Source organism: Crinia signifera, chromosome 3 (assembly GCF_055691185.1).
Source record: "Crinia signifera chromosome 3, ASM5569118v1, whole genome shotgun sequence".
NCBI lineage: Eukaryota > Metazoa > Chordata > Amphibia > Anura > Myobatrachidae > Crinia > Crinia signifera.
This window is the reverse complement of record NC_139219.1, coordinates 251,728,233-251,742,342: the sequence shown is the minus strand read 5'-3', so window position 1 is coordinate 251,742,342 and position 14,110 is coordinate 251,728,233. Positions and strand designations below refer to the sequence as shown.

The 14,110-nt window shown below is 42.8% G+C and overlaps 1 protein-coding gene across 3 annotated transcripts in view; it reads right to left on the bottom strand.

The window, feature by feature from the left end:
- The window catches only part of IFT80 (intraflagellar transport 80), a 104,819-nt gene that overhangs the window by 82,635 nt on the left and 8,074 nt on the right, over nt 1-14,110 (bottom strand). For 2 of the 3 annotated variants that reach the window (XM_083177850.1, XM_083177849.1), the window contains exon 4: nt 10,586-10,696. In XM_083177850.1, coding sequence (XP_083033976.1) covers nt 10,586-10,696 — 111 coding nt within the window. Of the gene's footprint in view, nt 1-10,365; nt 10,438-10,585; nt 10,697-14,110 lie in introns of those variants that run through there. The other variant, XM_083177851.1, reaches the window with a different exon arrangement.

Below are 14,110 nucleotides of genomic sequence, written 5' to 3'. Positions count from 1 at the left end.
CCTGTGTATGTAGCTGCTGCTGCCCACCAATGTTGTACACACTGCACCCCCTGTGTATGTAGCTGCTGCTGCCCACCAATGTTGTACACACTGCACCCCCTGTGTATGTAGCTGCCGCTGCCCACCAATGTTGTACACACTGCACCCCCTGTGTATGTAGCTGCCGCTGGCCACCAATGTTGTACAAACTGCACCCCCTGCGTATGTAGCTGCTGCTGCCCACCAATGTTGTAAACACTGCACCCCCTGCGTATGTAGCTGCTGCTGCCCACCAATGTTGTACACACTGCACCCCCTGTGTATGTAGCTGCTGCTGCCCACCAATGTTGTACACACTGCACCCCCTGTGTATGTAGCTGCTGCTGCCCACCAATGTTGTACACACTGCACCCCATGTATTGCGAACAATCCAAAATACTAAAACTGAACTGAAGTAACAGCAAAATAACATTTATTTTGTAAGCAAAACCATTATATTGTCTAACAACTAGATATTTTTGTGAAAAATAACCGGAAAACATAACTTTTTAATTACAGAGACATGACCACTGACCGGGAGCGGGAGTTCCTTACAGGTTTTTTTGCTATCTATCAGGAACACGAATGCCTATGGAAGGTAAAATCCCGCGACTATGCAAACAAAAATAAGAAAGACCTCGCCATACAGCACCTCGTGACCTACAGCCTCCAATTCCACGAGGAAGCCTGCCCAAATTGGGTGCGCCGTAAAATCCAGAATGTGCGCACAGTTTTTCTAAAGGAGCACAAGAAAATTGTTGCATCGCGGTCTTCAGGTGCTGGTGCCCTGGACGTGTACCAAACCAATCTGTGGTACTACGACCAATTAAAATTCGTCCTAGAACAGGATCCAGAGCGCCCATCAAGAATGCTTTTGGTCGAGGAGGTGCCAACAGATGACACAGAAGATAATGGGGATAATTCAGCCAGTGATTTGGTAAGTTGACTGCAACAAAAGGCCACAATTCACAGCTTTATTAGTGTAGGCACTCCTCCTGCCATGGCACTGCACCAACACCATTAAAATATGTCAAGTACTGCTCGCGGACAGCTTTAGCCCGTGCACTCCCTGTCTCATGGAGGGCAGGTGCTCCAACAGAGGCAATATTCGACACTTCCTCTGCTTGATTGGGATCATCGACCATGCTGATGGCAGTTTGTTGTTGCATTGCTTTGCGTCGCAAGTAGTTGTGCAACACACAACATGCCAGCACAACCCAGTCGATTTTATCAATCCGCAAGTTAATTGCCGTGTGTAGCACACGGAAGCGGTTGCTCAGAATCCCAAAAGTGTTCTCAACAACACGCCTAGCCCTCGACAGTCTATAATTAAAAATTCGCTGTTGAGGTGTCAGCCCCCTTTGAGCATATGGCTTCAACAGATGTTCGTGTAGAGCAAATGCTTCATCAGCCACAAAAACATAATTTAAGCCATATTTGGTATCAGGCACAGTTGGCAACCTTAGCCTATTAGAAATCATGCGCTCATAAAATTCAGTTCTTTTAAAGGATCCACCATCCGAAGCGCGTCCATTTTTCCCAACATCAACAAAAATAAATTCATAGTTCGCATTTACCACCGCCATCAGTACAATACTGAAGTATCCTTTATAATTGAAATAATAAGATCCTGAGTGTGCAGGCGGTGTGATGCGAATGTGTTTTCCATCTATTGCTCCCCCGCAGTTTGGAAAGTTCCAACGCCGATCAAACTCGTTGGCAATTAAAGTCCAGTCCTCTGTGCTTGATGGAAACTGTAAACAAAACAAAAAAATAAAAATTGATTAATATCATTTTTGTACTTTCAACAGGCTTCCACACCGGATCTGGAACAACTCACACCCCCTGTTGTCTCCAGCCCTACCGAAACATCCACAGGCCTCGCCTCCAATGCTGGAAGTGATAGCTCAACTACCAGAAGAAGGTACAGACGTCAGGATGCAACGGCCAAATCTACCAATGATCAAAATGCGGTTCTACTACAGAAAGTAGAGCAAGTATTAAACAAGGCACCCGATTATTTTGCAAATTTTGCAACTCACGTTGGGGGTGCATTACGCAACCTGGATCCTGACCAACAGGTTGAATTCGAAAGACTTGTATATGATTTGCTGTACCGTGGCAGGAACAAACGCCTCAAACCAGAAACAAGTGTTTGCGATTACACTATGCCTCCGGCTATTATAGGCCACCCAAGCTCATACCTAACCCCTCCAAACATTGGTGAACCTCCATGTGCGGTGCTGAACGCCACGCCTGTTCAGCATGACCCCAGTATAACATACCAAGCCAGTGCTGGAATGGTCGCCTCCAAATTACACATAAGTAGCCCACCCACCACCTATCCCCGTACAGTGACGCCCACCGGGCCAGACCTGCATGAACCAGGTAGAACATACCAGTCCAATGCAGGAATGGTCACTGCCCCATTCCACATTACTAGCCCACACACTACCTATCCCCGCACAGTGATGGCCACCGGGCCAGACCTGCATGAACCAGGTACAACATACCAGTCCAATGCAGGAATGGTCACTGCCCCATTCCACATTACTAGGCCACCCACTACCTATCCCCGCACAGTGATGGGCAGGCCAGAGCAGAATCAACCTCCAACCTCATTTCCCTCGACCTCATTTGACGTCATCTATAGTGCATTGCAGGAATGCAATGATGACAGCAAAAATCTGGTTCAACTGTAACTACTGTTAAACTCACATTTTTGTTCTTTCCACTAATGCCTTTAATATGATACTTGAATACCACCATCCATCTTTGATGAAACATTCAGCTTCCCTTTCATAGTTATTGCTGTCTGCTGCAGTGCTTGTTGCACTGGTGGTCTCTGTCTATTTTTTTGGTACAAAATGAACCATGGGTGATGGAAATAGACCCCCCTTTTCATTCACCATGTATCCAACAATGCATGTACTTGATATTATATAGCGTGACAAGCATAGCGAGCACCTGAGACAAAAGCATGTCTAGCATAGCAAGGCCACCCCACAGAGGATAATAGGCTGTGTTCGCCACACTTTTGTCTCGGTGGCTTGCTACGCACGCCACACTATTTAACATCAACTCCATACCTTCTTGGATAGTGTGTGAATGAAAAGGGAGGTCCTTAACATTTTTTAACATACATGGGTCACTTTTAATTTATTTTGGCACTTTAAACTCATGTGACATGTTATATTTTATTATTTATACTCCAAAAGCAGCAATATGTTTTGCGTTATGTGTACCGGTGTACAAATTAAAAAAAAAAAGTGTTGCACCTGAGTATATTGTATGTGTTATTTACGCTTACCTTAAAGTACTGAGACTTCAGGACTTCCACAATAGCCTGGCAAGTTTCAGGGATAATCCTCCCCAATGCCTGAGGTGAGATCAGGGAGCCAAACTTTAGATCAGCCAGGGATCTTCCTGTGGCAAGGTACCTCAGGGTGACGACCAGTCTCTCCTCTGCAGAAATTGCCGCCCTCATATTAGTGCTCTCTTTCTGGATGATCGGAGTGACCAGACGTAGCAATTCCTGAAACGTGTCCTCATCCATTCGCAGGAAATTGCGGTAGTCACAGGGGTGGGTACCTCGGATCTCCACCAGGAGAGACATGTGGGACCGAGTGTCCCTCCTCAGTAGCCACTCCTTGGTCCAACAGGATCTCGCCTGCCTCCTCCTTCGGGCTGGATCCCGATTACGTTTCAGCATGAGATATGCGTAGCACAACGCAAGCTGGTATTGATAGGAATCCATAATGTGAGCAAAACAGGCCAAAATCACACTTTGCTAACAAAAGGAAAAACACTGCAGTAGCTGGATAAATCCGGTATACACCTAACCTCTCCAACAACAATACTGGTGTGAGGTAGAATGGAGGATGCTTGTCTACCCTGTTTTAAGTCACACCCATTATTCCGCCCATTATTTATAATTCAAAGGACACTAGATCAATCGTCTGTGTTTTAAGAGGAACGACCAACGATATCGGCTCGCTAACGACCGGTCGTTTGCTACAAATCGTTAGGTAAATCGTTTCACATTGACATGAAATCGTTGGTTCAGGAGTTCAGACCGAATCGTTAGCGAGATCGAATCGTTGGACACATCTATCCATGTATACCCACCTTAACACTACAAGAAATCCCTAAAAACTTTACCTTTTTTCTGTACTAGAGCACATGCAAGCAGGAATAATAAACAAAACAATCATAGCAAAAGTCATCACCAAGGGAATGACATATCTGGGGAAATTTACTAAAGGAAATTTGTAAAAAATAGGTGTATTTGTATCCAGAAATACACTTATTTTTGACATTTACTATCCCGAAAATACGGCAATTCGTATTCGTATTGATAGCACATCAATACGACTACGAATTGCCGTATTTTTTATATAGTAAATGTCAAAAATAAGTGTATTTCTGGATACAAATACACCTATTTTTTTTACAAATTTCCTTTAGTAAATTTCCCCCATCATCTGCCAGAAACACCTTACAACATAGATACATACAATTGGACTGCAGATAGGAAACACTTGGCCCATCTAGTTGGCTCTTCAATAGAGATCAGAGAGAGATGGATCTTGGTTCTCGACAGAAAATGCTGCCAGACAGACGGCAAGAAGTAGCCTGGTACGGGCATTCACAATAATGAAATGCTGAAATCCTTCCCTTAACCCCTTCACGACATATGACGTATATATGCGTCATATGTCGGTTGCGGGGGAATCAAGCCAGCTCACGGAGTGAGCTGGCTTGATAGAGAGCAGGTAATGGCTGTATATTACAGCCAGGTCCCTGCTCTCACGGCCACGAGCGGCGAGTTCGCCGATCGTGGCCGTTTAACCCTTTAAGCACCGCGGGCAAAGCGCCCGCAGTGCTTAAATAGCTGATCGGAGGGGGGGCGCCCCCCTCCGGCGCCGATCGGGGCCCCCCGCAGCGAGATCGGAGGGTGCCGATCGGTTGCCATGGTAGCCAGGGGTCTAATGTAGACCCCTGTGCTGGCCGTGTATGCATACCTATTACATCCTGCCTCAGGCAGGATGTAATAGGAAGTGCATAAAATCACTACGTTCAGCCATAGAGCTCTATGGCTGAACCTAGTACAGGCGATCGCGCCCCCTAGTGGTCAAGTACACTAGGGGGCCTTATAGTAAAAGTAAAAAAAAAAAAAAAATAAAGTTTAAAAATAAAAAAAAAATAAAAAAATATTAAAAGTTCAAATCACCCTCTTTCCCCATTTCCCAAATAAAAATAAATAAAAAATAAAAAAAATAAACATATTTGGTATCGCCGCGTTCCTAAAAGTCCGATCTATTAAAATATAACATTAGTTACCCCGCACGGTTAAAGGCGTAAGCGGAAAATAATCCCCAACGCCAAAACTACGTTTTTTGGTCGCATCGCCTACCCAAAAAAAAATAGCTAAAAGAGATCAGAAAGTCGCCCATATCCCATAATGGTATTAATTAAAAAGTACACTTCAGCCCGCAAAAAATGAGCCCTCACCCAGGTCCGTAGGTGGAAAAATAAAAAAGTTATAAGCCGCAGAACATGGCGACGCGACGCAAATTCGAAAAAACGTAACATATTCTATTTTTTTTTTTTGTCGTAAAACGTAACGAAAACTATAGAAGTTTGGTATCACCGGAATCGTAACGACCAATAGAATAAAGATAACCCATCATTTTAAACGAACTATGAACTCCAAAAAAACCGTAACCAGCGCAAAATTGTGGAATTGCGTTTTTTTTTCTTTTTACCCCACATTGAATTATTTCCTGATTCCCCAGAATATTATACGGTATAGTAAATGGTACCATTAGAAAGTACAACTTGTCCCGCAAAAAAAAAGCCCTCATGTGTCTATATAGCCGGAAAATTAAAAAAGTTACGCTTATTTGAATGCAAGGAGGAAAAAAAAAAAAAAATTACCTTAAAAGGCAATGTCGTGAAGGGGTTAATTTATACTCAATATACACAATAGGTGAATGATAAATAGATAGAGGAGGGAGAAGGAATATGGTAGGTATTTATTAACTGCTAGGTATCTGCCACAGAGGGAAAGAAAATGGGAAGAAATAGAAATGTAATGTATAGTTCGGATTCACACTTTTTACAGTACGGAATGGCCGAAAGACAGTGTCTAGGTCAACAGTCAATAAGGTTGAAAAAGGTTGACGCATGTTTTTTGGCAATTATTTTTTTTCCCCACAAGGGAATGGGAATATAGTGCGGGCCATGCGGTACACTATTTCGGGGTCCACATGCTCAACAAGCAATTTAAGACCCCCTTGGCAAGAGTAATTTTAGTCCCCCTTGACAACGAGCAATTTTAGTCCCCCTTGACAACGAGCAATTTTAGTCCCCCTTGGCAACAAGCTATTTCAGTCCCTCTTGGCATCAAGCATGAAGCTCCTGGCATCGAACATGAAGTTCCTAGCAATGAGCATGTAGGTAAGTGGCACTTATGTGTCAGATGTGTAATGGGCATTATGGTTTGTTATATAGTATGTAATGGGCATTACAGTTTTTATATAGTATGTAATGGGCATCATGTGTGGCCTTATGTGTAATTGGCATTACGGCATGTAGCTTTAGGTGTAATGGGTATTACAAAGTTTGCTAAAATGTGCAATGGGCATTATGGTGTGCGGTATAATGTTAGGGGGGGACATGAAACATGCCCTTGCTCCGGGCACTGTGGCACCTAACTACACCACTGGCTAGATACTAGACTGACCCTTGGTGAGTTTCCAATTCAATGGTTTCCAGCTGTGGGATTGTAGTATTCATGCTTTGATGCTGTACGGTGGATCAGAGAGAGTTTTAAAAGAAACCCTTATGTGCATATAGGGCACTGATTACAGGTCAGTTAAAAGCGTCACAATTGGGACATCTGGACGAAAGAACCGAATATTCAAGGATGAGTTTTCAATTTTAGAGATATAAAATATATATATATATATTTTATAGACAAACCTAAATTTATTTTGGGAAATTTGAATATATATATAACTGATTTAGTTCTAAATATATATTTAGGGGGTATTCAATCACTGCCGCTATTTCTGATGTGGGAAATAGCAGGGGAAGGGGGGCTATTGAATGCTGTCTTTCCAGACAGCATTGAAGCAGCAGATCGTCAGAATGGAGCAGACGTTAAAAGCAGTCAGGCCCGGTTTGCTGAAAATGGGCAAGGATTGATAAGATCACGGACTGATCTTGACAATCCATGGACGTTTTGCGGACACCCCCCTATCCACCGATTGGCAGACGGGACATTGAATCCCACCTGCCGATAAACAGGCGAGCAGACCGAAAACGAGCCAAGGTCCTGACTGTCAGGACATACCGACACTTCGGACATGTGATTTCATACCCCCCTAAAACTTCAAAAAAAATATTGCAATTAAAAATAATCATTCATTTTTAAATAAAAGTAAATGTGCATATGTGGAGGAGGTTAAGTCTATGGGGGATTAAAGCTTATTTTTTTCACACAAAACCTTATCGGGCACAATTGAGTTTACCCCTAGGTTATTATTATATAAATGTTCTAATTATCCTTACAATGGAAAAATGTTATAGAATAGAATTTCGGTTTCGTCCAACCAATAGGTTTTGCTCCCCACCACAATTTAAGTGTCATTTTGAAAAAAGAAAAAAAAATACATATAAATAATCTGCAGACTGTTTATTGCGACAACGACAATCTCTGAGACATAAATCTCATTTATGTCTGCATTTTGTTTCTATTAGGATATGAGTCATGAGTTTTAGGGAGCCTGAGAAAATCAGTGGGCGATGAAAAAGAAAAAAAATACACTACTCCAGTCTCTATACCATGAAACACGATTTGCATAGTCGATACAACCAAAGGTTGGCATGACAATGGTAAAAGTGAGTTTTTCAGAGTTTTTTTTTACTTTTTCATTTTTTAACATGCACTCTGATTGAGAACAGTAAATTATATTGAGCACACAAGGTACACTATTTGGAAATTTACATGCTTAGTTGTCGGCATAGACACACCCACACACACAAAAAGAAGCAGACGCTTGTGTTGACTTTGTGCCTACTTATATTTTTCAATGTCAACTTGTGTATGTGGACCTTTTGGTGCTCACCAATTAACTGTTGACGTAGACAACACCGACAGAAGTGGTGAAAGAAAAAATTATTCTAGTCCCAAACCGAAGTCCTATAAAATAAATAAAAAAAAAAATGATCTATGCCCCAGCCGGAAGGCATGGGCAAAGGAAATATGGTTCATACTGATAATAAAGCATAAAATCCCAAACTCGTTCATAGGTGTGCACAAACACAAGTGCATTTTTAAGCACTCCTGGCTCTGGCAGCAGCTGGGGCACATAGCACCTCAGTCTTCAAGTTGCTGGCCTATTAGCCAGAAGACCAGGTGACTGCCCATTGCCTACTGGACACACCTTTACTTCGACAAGTGTATATAGGCATCTACACATGGTCTTAGGCAAAAGGAATGGTGAGCAAACAAAACCTGATTGGTTTTGAAATTTCAAATAAAATTTCAATATCTAACTCCACTTGGCCAGAAATGCCACATACCTGAAACTCACCAAACTCTTCCAACGCTCTAAAGGGTTCATGGATAGAGTCCGATGCCAGTTTACACATCTTGCATGTTTGTCCATGCTCAGAACCAGCAAATATGCAAACTTAAACAACATTTGCATGAAATAAACGTTACGACCCGAACTGAATGAGGTTGAGAAATGGCCTCCTCATGTAGGAAAAGTTCAGTAAGGATGTCATCATACAAATGCATCTGAAGCAGGCCGAAATTTGTGCACATATACACTGGCTAGGAGGTTTATCTTTTACAACTGCATCAGCAAAGGAGCAAGTACATACTGCCGGTGGTATGCGGTCACTAGGCAAAGGTCGATATGCATGAAGGTTGACATGACTGAAGGTCGGTATGGGGTTAGGTCTTCTGCAGGGGTGGCCAAACCGGTCCTCGTTTTCCAGATCACCTAGCTGGTACACAGCTGGAGTCATTACCGACTGTCACATTTTCAAACATTCTGCATTCATTCCTATTATAGAACTGTCTGTAGATCTTGAGGACAGGTTTGGCCACCCCTGGTCTACAGGGTCAAACGGTCGACTCAAGCATTGGGTCGACATGCGGAAGGTTGACAGTACAAATTTCAACATAAGGTTTTTCACGTTTTTTTGGAGCGGACAGGCTGTATTTTATGACCTACCATGCACTAGGGTGTGCAGGGAGAATAAAATAGTGTGCCGAGTGTAGCAAGGCACCGAGCCCGAAGCATTGGGAGTGCAGCAAGCCATGAGAGGGGATGCAGTGCTACGTTGCGGTGTCCACGTCGACTGTGTCAACAGTCGGGTTCAAAAAAGTGAAGACCCCATGTCGACATTTTGATTCTCGACCTTCCCCATGTCAATCTATTGCTTGTGTCGACCTAATGACCCTGTCGTCCTTCAGTCATGTTGGCCCTAATGACTGTCGACCTTCCTATTGTCTACCCTATGACTCATACACACTGCGAGCTTGTCATAAACTAGGTGCATGTGATGCTGATGAGAAGACATACACATCTCCGGAGGTATCTATATAGAGGACTGAAAGCAGGGGTGTAGGTGGCCTGGCATTCGCCAGGGCAGGGTTTGGTGGACTTGCAAGGCTGCGAATTTGGGTCAACCAGAATAACCCCCTGTATGTAAATGACTTCTCTACAATTTTTTTATTATGTAGGGTGCATGCCACTTTTCCTGATCCATTGCAGAGAGATGGGGGTAGTTTTGCTTTATTTCTTCTTGTCAAGATTAACTCCTGCCTTACACGGACAGGTGATGGGCCAATAAGGGGATTATGAGAAACTTCCTTTAGGTCTATAACATTCTCTCTCTCTCTCATATGATGAAGGACTGGCACTCCATCTCCGATGCTGGGTGTAGAACTGGCCCGGGTGATCGCCGAGCAGGAACAATGTCACGACCAACAGTATAATGGAAAGAGCAGCGCCACTCCGGGACTTTCAGATAGTAAAAAAAATGTGCTTTCAAGAGGGTCTGCGCCTTTTTTCCGCATCGCCCTTTTTCAGGACAATGTGTCCTAAAGATGGGGGATGCCTGAAACGGCGTAGACCCTATTAAAAGCACTTTTTTTTAAATCTAAACGTCCCGGAGTGACGCTGCTCTTTCCATTATATTATATCATTTATATTTATTTATTTAACAGTTAGTTACATAGCGCACACATATTCTGCAGCACTTTACAGAGAAATATATATTATATGTATATAAATAAAATATGCGCAAGCAGGGCCCTCCTACCTTTCTGACTGTCTGTATATACCCAGATTGTTTTGTATCACGGTTTCCATTTATAAAACAGCATCTGCTGCACTATATAAGATAATATAGATAAGATAATAGTGATACTGTCTGCGTACACTTCAAATGATACATTTTTAATTGATTTCACATGATAAAAAGTTATCTTACCTAATAATAATAAAACTGCCCTAACAAAAGGATATAATGCAAATGTTACCTGTAACCAAGGCTGTCCCATCATAATTCCAGCGGCAAGCAAGAACTGCTCCAGAATGAGCATCTACGCTTTTCTCCACTTTGCCCAATTTAGAAATCAGGTGGAATTTTCCTGGAAAGCATTTAGATGAGACATTAACATGTAACACAGACAATTGCATACGATATTATCTAATAGCATGTAGAACTGACAGGGACCAACAGCCATAAATACATTATAAAAGTAATCATTTTGGTCACGGATTTCTGTAAATATCCCGCATGTAATTTGATTTGATATTTGTGATTCGGAAACTGTATTCTCATTTTCAAAAAAAATAAATACATTTTTACAAGCAGGAATTGACTACAGCGCTGGATCAATATGTTACTTAATTTTTTGGAGGATTCACAAGGTTATTTGCTCCTCTTGAGCTCCACAGTCTACACACTTTTCCAGTCTAGGCTATATGTAATAGTCATGCCATAATCATTAATCTTGAAATGGCGCTAACTTAACTCTTTGAGTGCCAAGTAAATTTGTCAAAATTGGTGGGAATATTGGCAAGGAAACATTTTTATTTATCATAATGGCCTGTAATGTTTAACTTATATAGGAAATATGCTTCTGGCAATGTTAGCCACTGCTTTGCATATCTCTCACAGAGATGCTGGCATTTTTATCTGATATTTTGCACATCTCTTAAAAAGTTAAATATATCTAAGCAAAGAGCTATCTGCCTGGAACAACCCCATATATTTAAGTTAGAGCCATATCATGTGCCTCTATACTAGTTAAAAATAGGACCCACACTGGGGTTAAGATGGGTTTCGGATGAGGTGCCCCTTGATTGCTTTGGCTGGATAGCTCTGAAGTGACACACTATTCCATTCTAACACTTTTCTTTTACTAATAATTTAATCACTTTTGTATCACTTTCTGTACATAGCTTCAAATTCTTAACATAACACTTATTAACCGTTTCAGGTCCAACGTCTAGTCAGGCTCAACAGCACTAGCGCTAACAGCTGATCCAATGGTGAGCCACTTTAAAATAAGAACATTAACATCGTTCAACATTCAATGTAGACCATTTCTTTATGGAAAAAAAAAAAAAAAGACAATTAATTTAAGCTAGACTGTTTGAATGGCAAAAAAAATTTGGATTTCAAAGGGTTAACACTTTAGTTTTTTGGGGCTTTCTGGCGTATGCTGATTTTTGGGGTGCCACACCCTGCACCCTATATATGGTAATAGGGACCTCAATACTTACTGTATATATATTTGTAAATATATGTAACCAAGATCTCTGAATTATATTATTATGTAGATTTAAATCTGGTTACTGATATCACAGTGTTGTTGGGGGAACCAAATTTAATGAATATCAAATCAAATTTTTATGTCACATACAAACATCATACATAGTACAATATGTAGTGAAATGCTGTTTTATACAACTGACCTACATTACTTCGGCTGAGGAAGAGTGTAGAGAGAATGTGTCGGGTAGGTCCAGAACGAAAGAAAGAAAGTCCCGGTACTAGGAGGTCTGGTTGAGGGCTCTAATGGCCTGCGGGAAGAAGATCCTTCTCATGCGCTCTGTGTTTGCCTTCAATGAGCGGTAGCCTGCATCTAATCCCTGCAGCTAATCCCTGCTTGCTGAAAATGTTTTAACTATACACATACATACACACATGAGAAGTATAGATGCGCAAGTATCCTATTACCTGTGATTGCAGGTAATAGACTTGTCAGGGTCTATCCAATTAGTCTCAATAAGCTAGTGCTTGCCACTGGTTATCTGGGGATGTTGTTTCGCCTCAGGTAGGCAAAGCAAAATCCCTGAAAGTAGCCCCAATTTCCAAACGAAAACAGGGCTGCGGCAGCCGAAAAACACAAAATTGTGAAAAAATTTAAAAAAATGAAAATTTTCACTCCCAATGATAGGATGCTTCCCAAGAGAAAGAGATAGGACAGCGAGGGAAATTGAATTTCAGACAAAGGGGGCAAATTAGGGTTTCTGCAGCAGATAAATGCCAACAACGATGAGTGAGAGAGTATGTGCATCGCGGTTCTCTCTTCTAACATAACACCAAAGTGCACATACAAATATATCACAGTTGTTACATCAGTCAAAAAGAAAAAAATATTTTATTATATAATCGACAGCATTTGTTGTAAATAATGGATATCTATTGGCATACGTAAATCAATGACTTTTAGATACTTACAACTCATTGAGGGGTAGATGTATGAAGCAGTGATTAGGGAGAAGTGATAAAGTGCCTGGTACTTTATCACCAGCCAATCAGCTTCTAACTGTTAAATTATAGGCTGGGTTTAAAAAGGGACAGTTGATTGGCTGATTGTAGTGTTCCCGCTAGGCTGTTTTAGCGGGGCGCTGCGCCCTGCCCGATTTTTAAAGTGAAAAATGTGCCCCTGCCCCTCTGGCAGCGCCCCGCTAAACCAGCCTGCCTTTGTCCCCGCTGTTTTGACCGGGGAAGCCCGGCGCCGCTGTACATAGCGATGCCCGGCACTTCCCCGGCAGTGTACAGCCTTCCGGGTGGCCGGGTCCGCCCCCTGTGCATGACGCCGCCGGCCGCGCCCACCCCTTTGCGTGACGCCGCCGGCTGTGCCCACTCTTCTGCGTGATTCCGCCGGCCGGGCACGCCCCTTTTCGTCACGGCGTGGCCCGGGCACGCCCCTTTTGTGACGTTGGTGGCCCGGGGCACGCCCAAAATAGTGACGTCGGCGTGCCTGGTCCGACCCCCCCACCCTGCCCGCCTTAGTTCCTAGAAGGAACACTAGATTGGCCGGTGATAAAGTACCAGGCACTTTATCACTTCTCCTTCTTTATCACTGATTCATACATCTACCCCAGAGTATGAAAGGTAGTGCTCAAGCCAATCAACTCATAACTGTTTTGTGTTTGTGACAGTTAGGAGCTGACTGGCTGGAACACCATTTATCATATGCAATGAGTTTTAATAGCTAAAATGAGTACTACACACTAAGGGGCCAATTCTGGTTCACATGCACTGAACCAAATTCAGACCCTGCCCCGATGGTGGCGTTTGAGTATGCGAATTTCTTCACATGGGCAAACCCGACTGCGAATGCCTGCGGCGACTTGCTCACAGTTCGCAGAGGTGAGGGAGGGATGGCATCGGTGATACGCCATGGCAACGCCCGCGTTTCATGGCCTTTCACATGATTACACTGGGCGTTTCCATTGTTACACGGGCAGGCTGATGCCTGCCGGAGGTGGGTGGCTGACATCCTAGTAGCCGCAAGTATAAGTCAGGGGAAATCATTCATTGGTCAGCGACAATCAAATGATTACTCCTGCTGCGGGCACATGCGAGGGGATTCCTAACACATCCCCTGGCATGGTTGCTAGGGGGGCAGGTATTCGGCGGGGCGGTGTCACAGGGACTTGGTAAGCTGCTTACCTAATCAATCAGAATGACCCCCTAAGCTAAAGTAACATTTGTCAAAATGTTCCATCCAAAATATTAAAATATTGTAAGTGTAAACCAAACA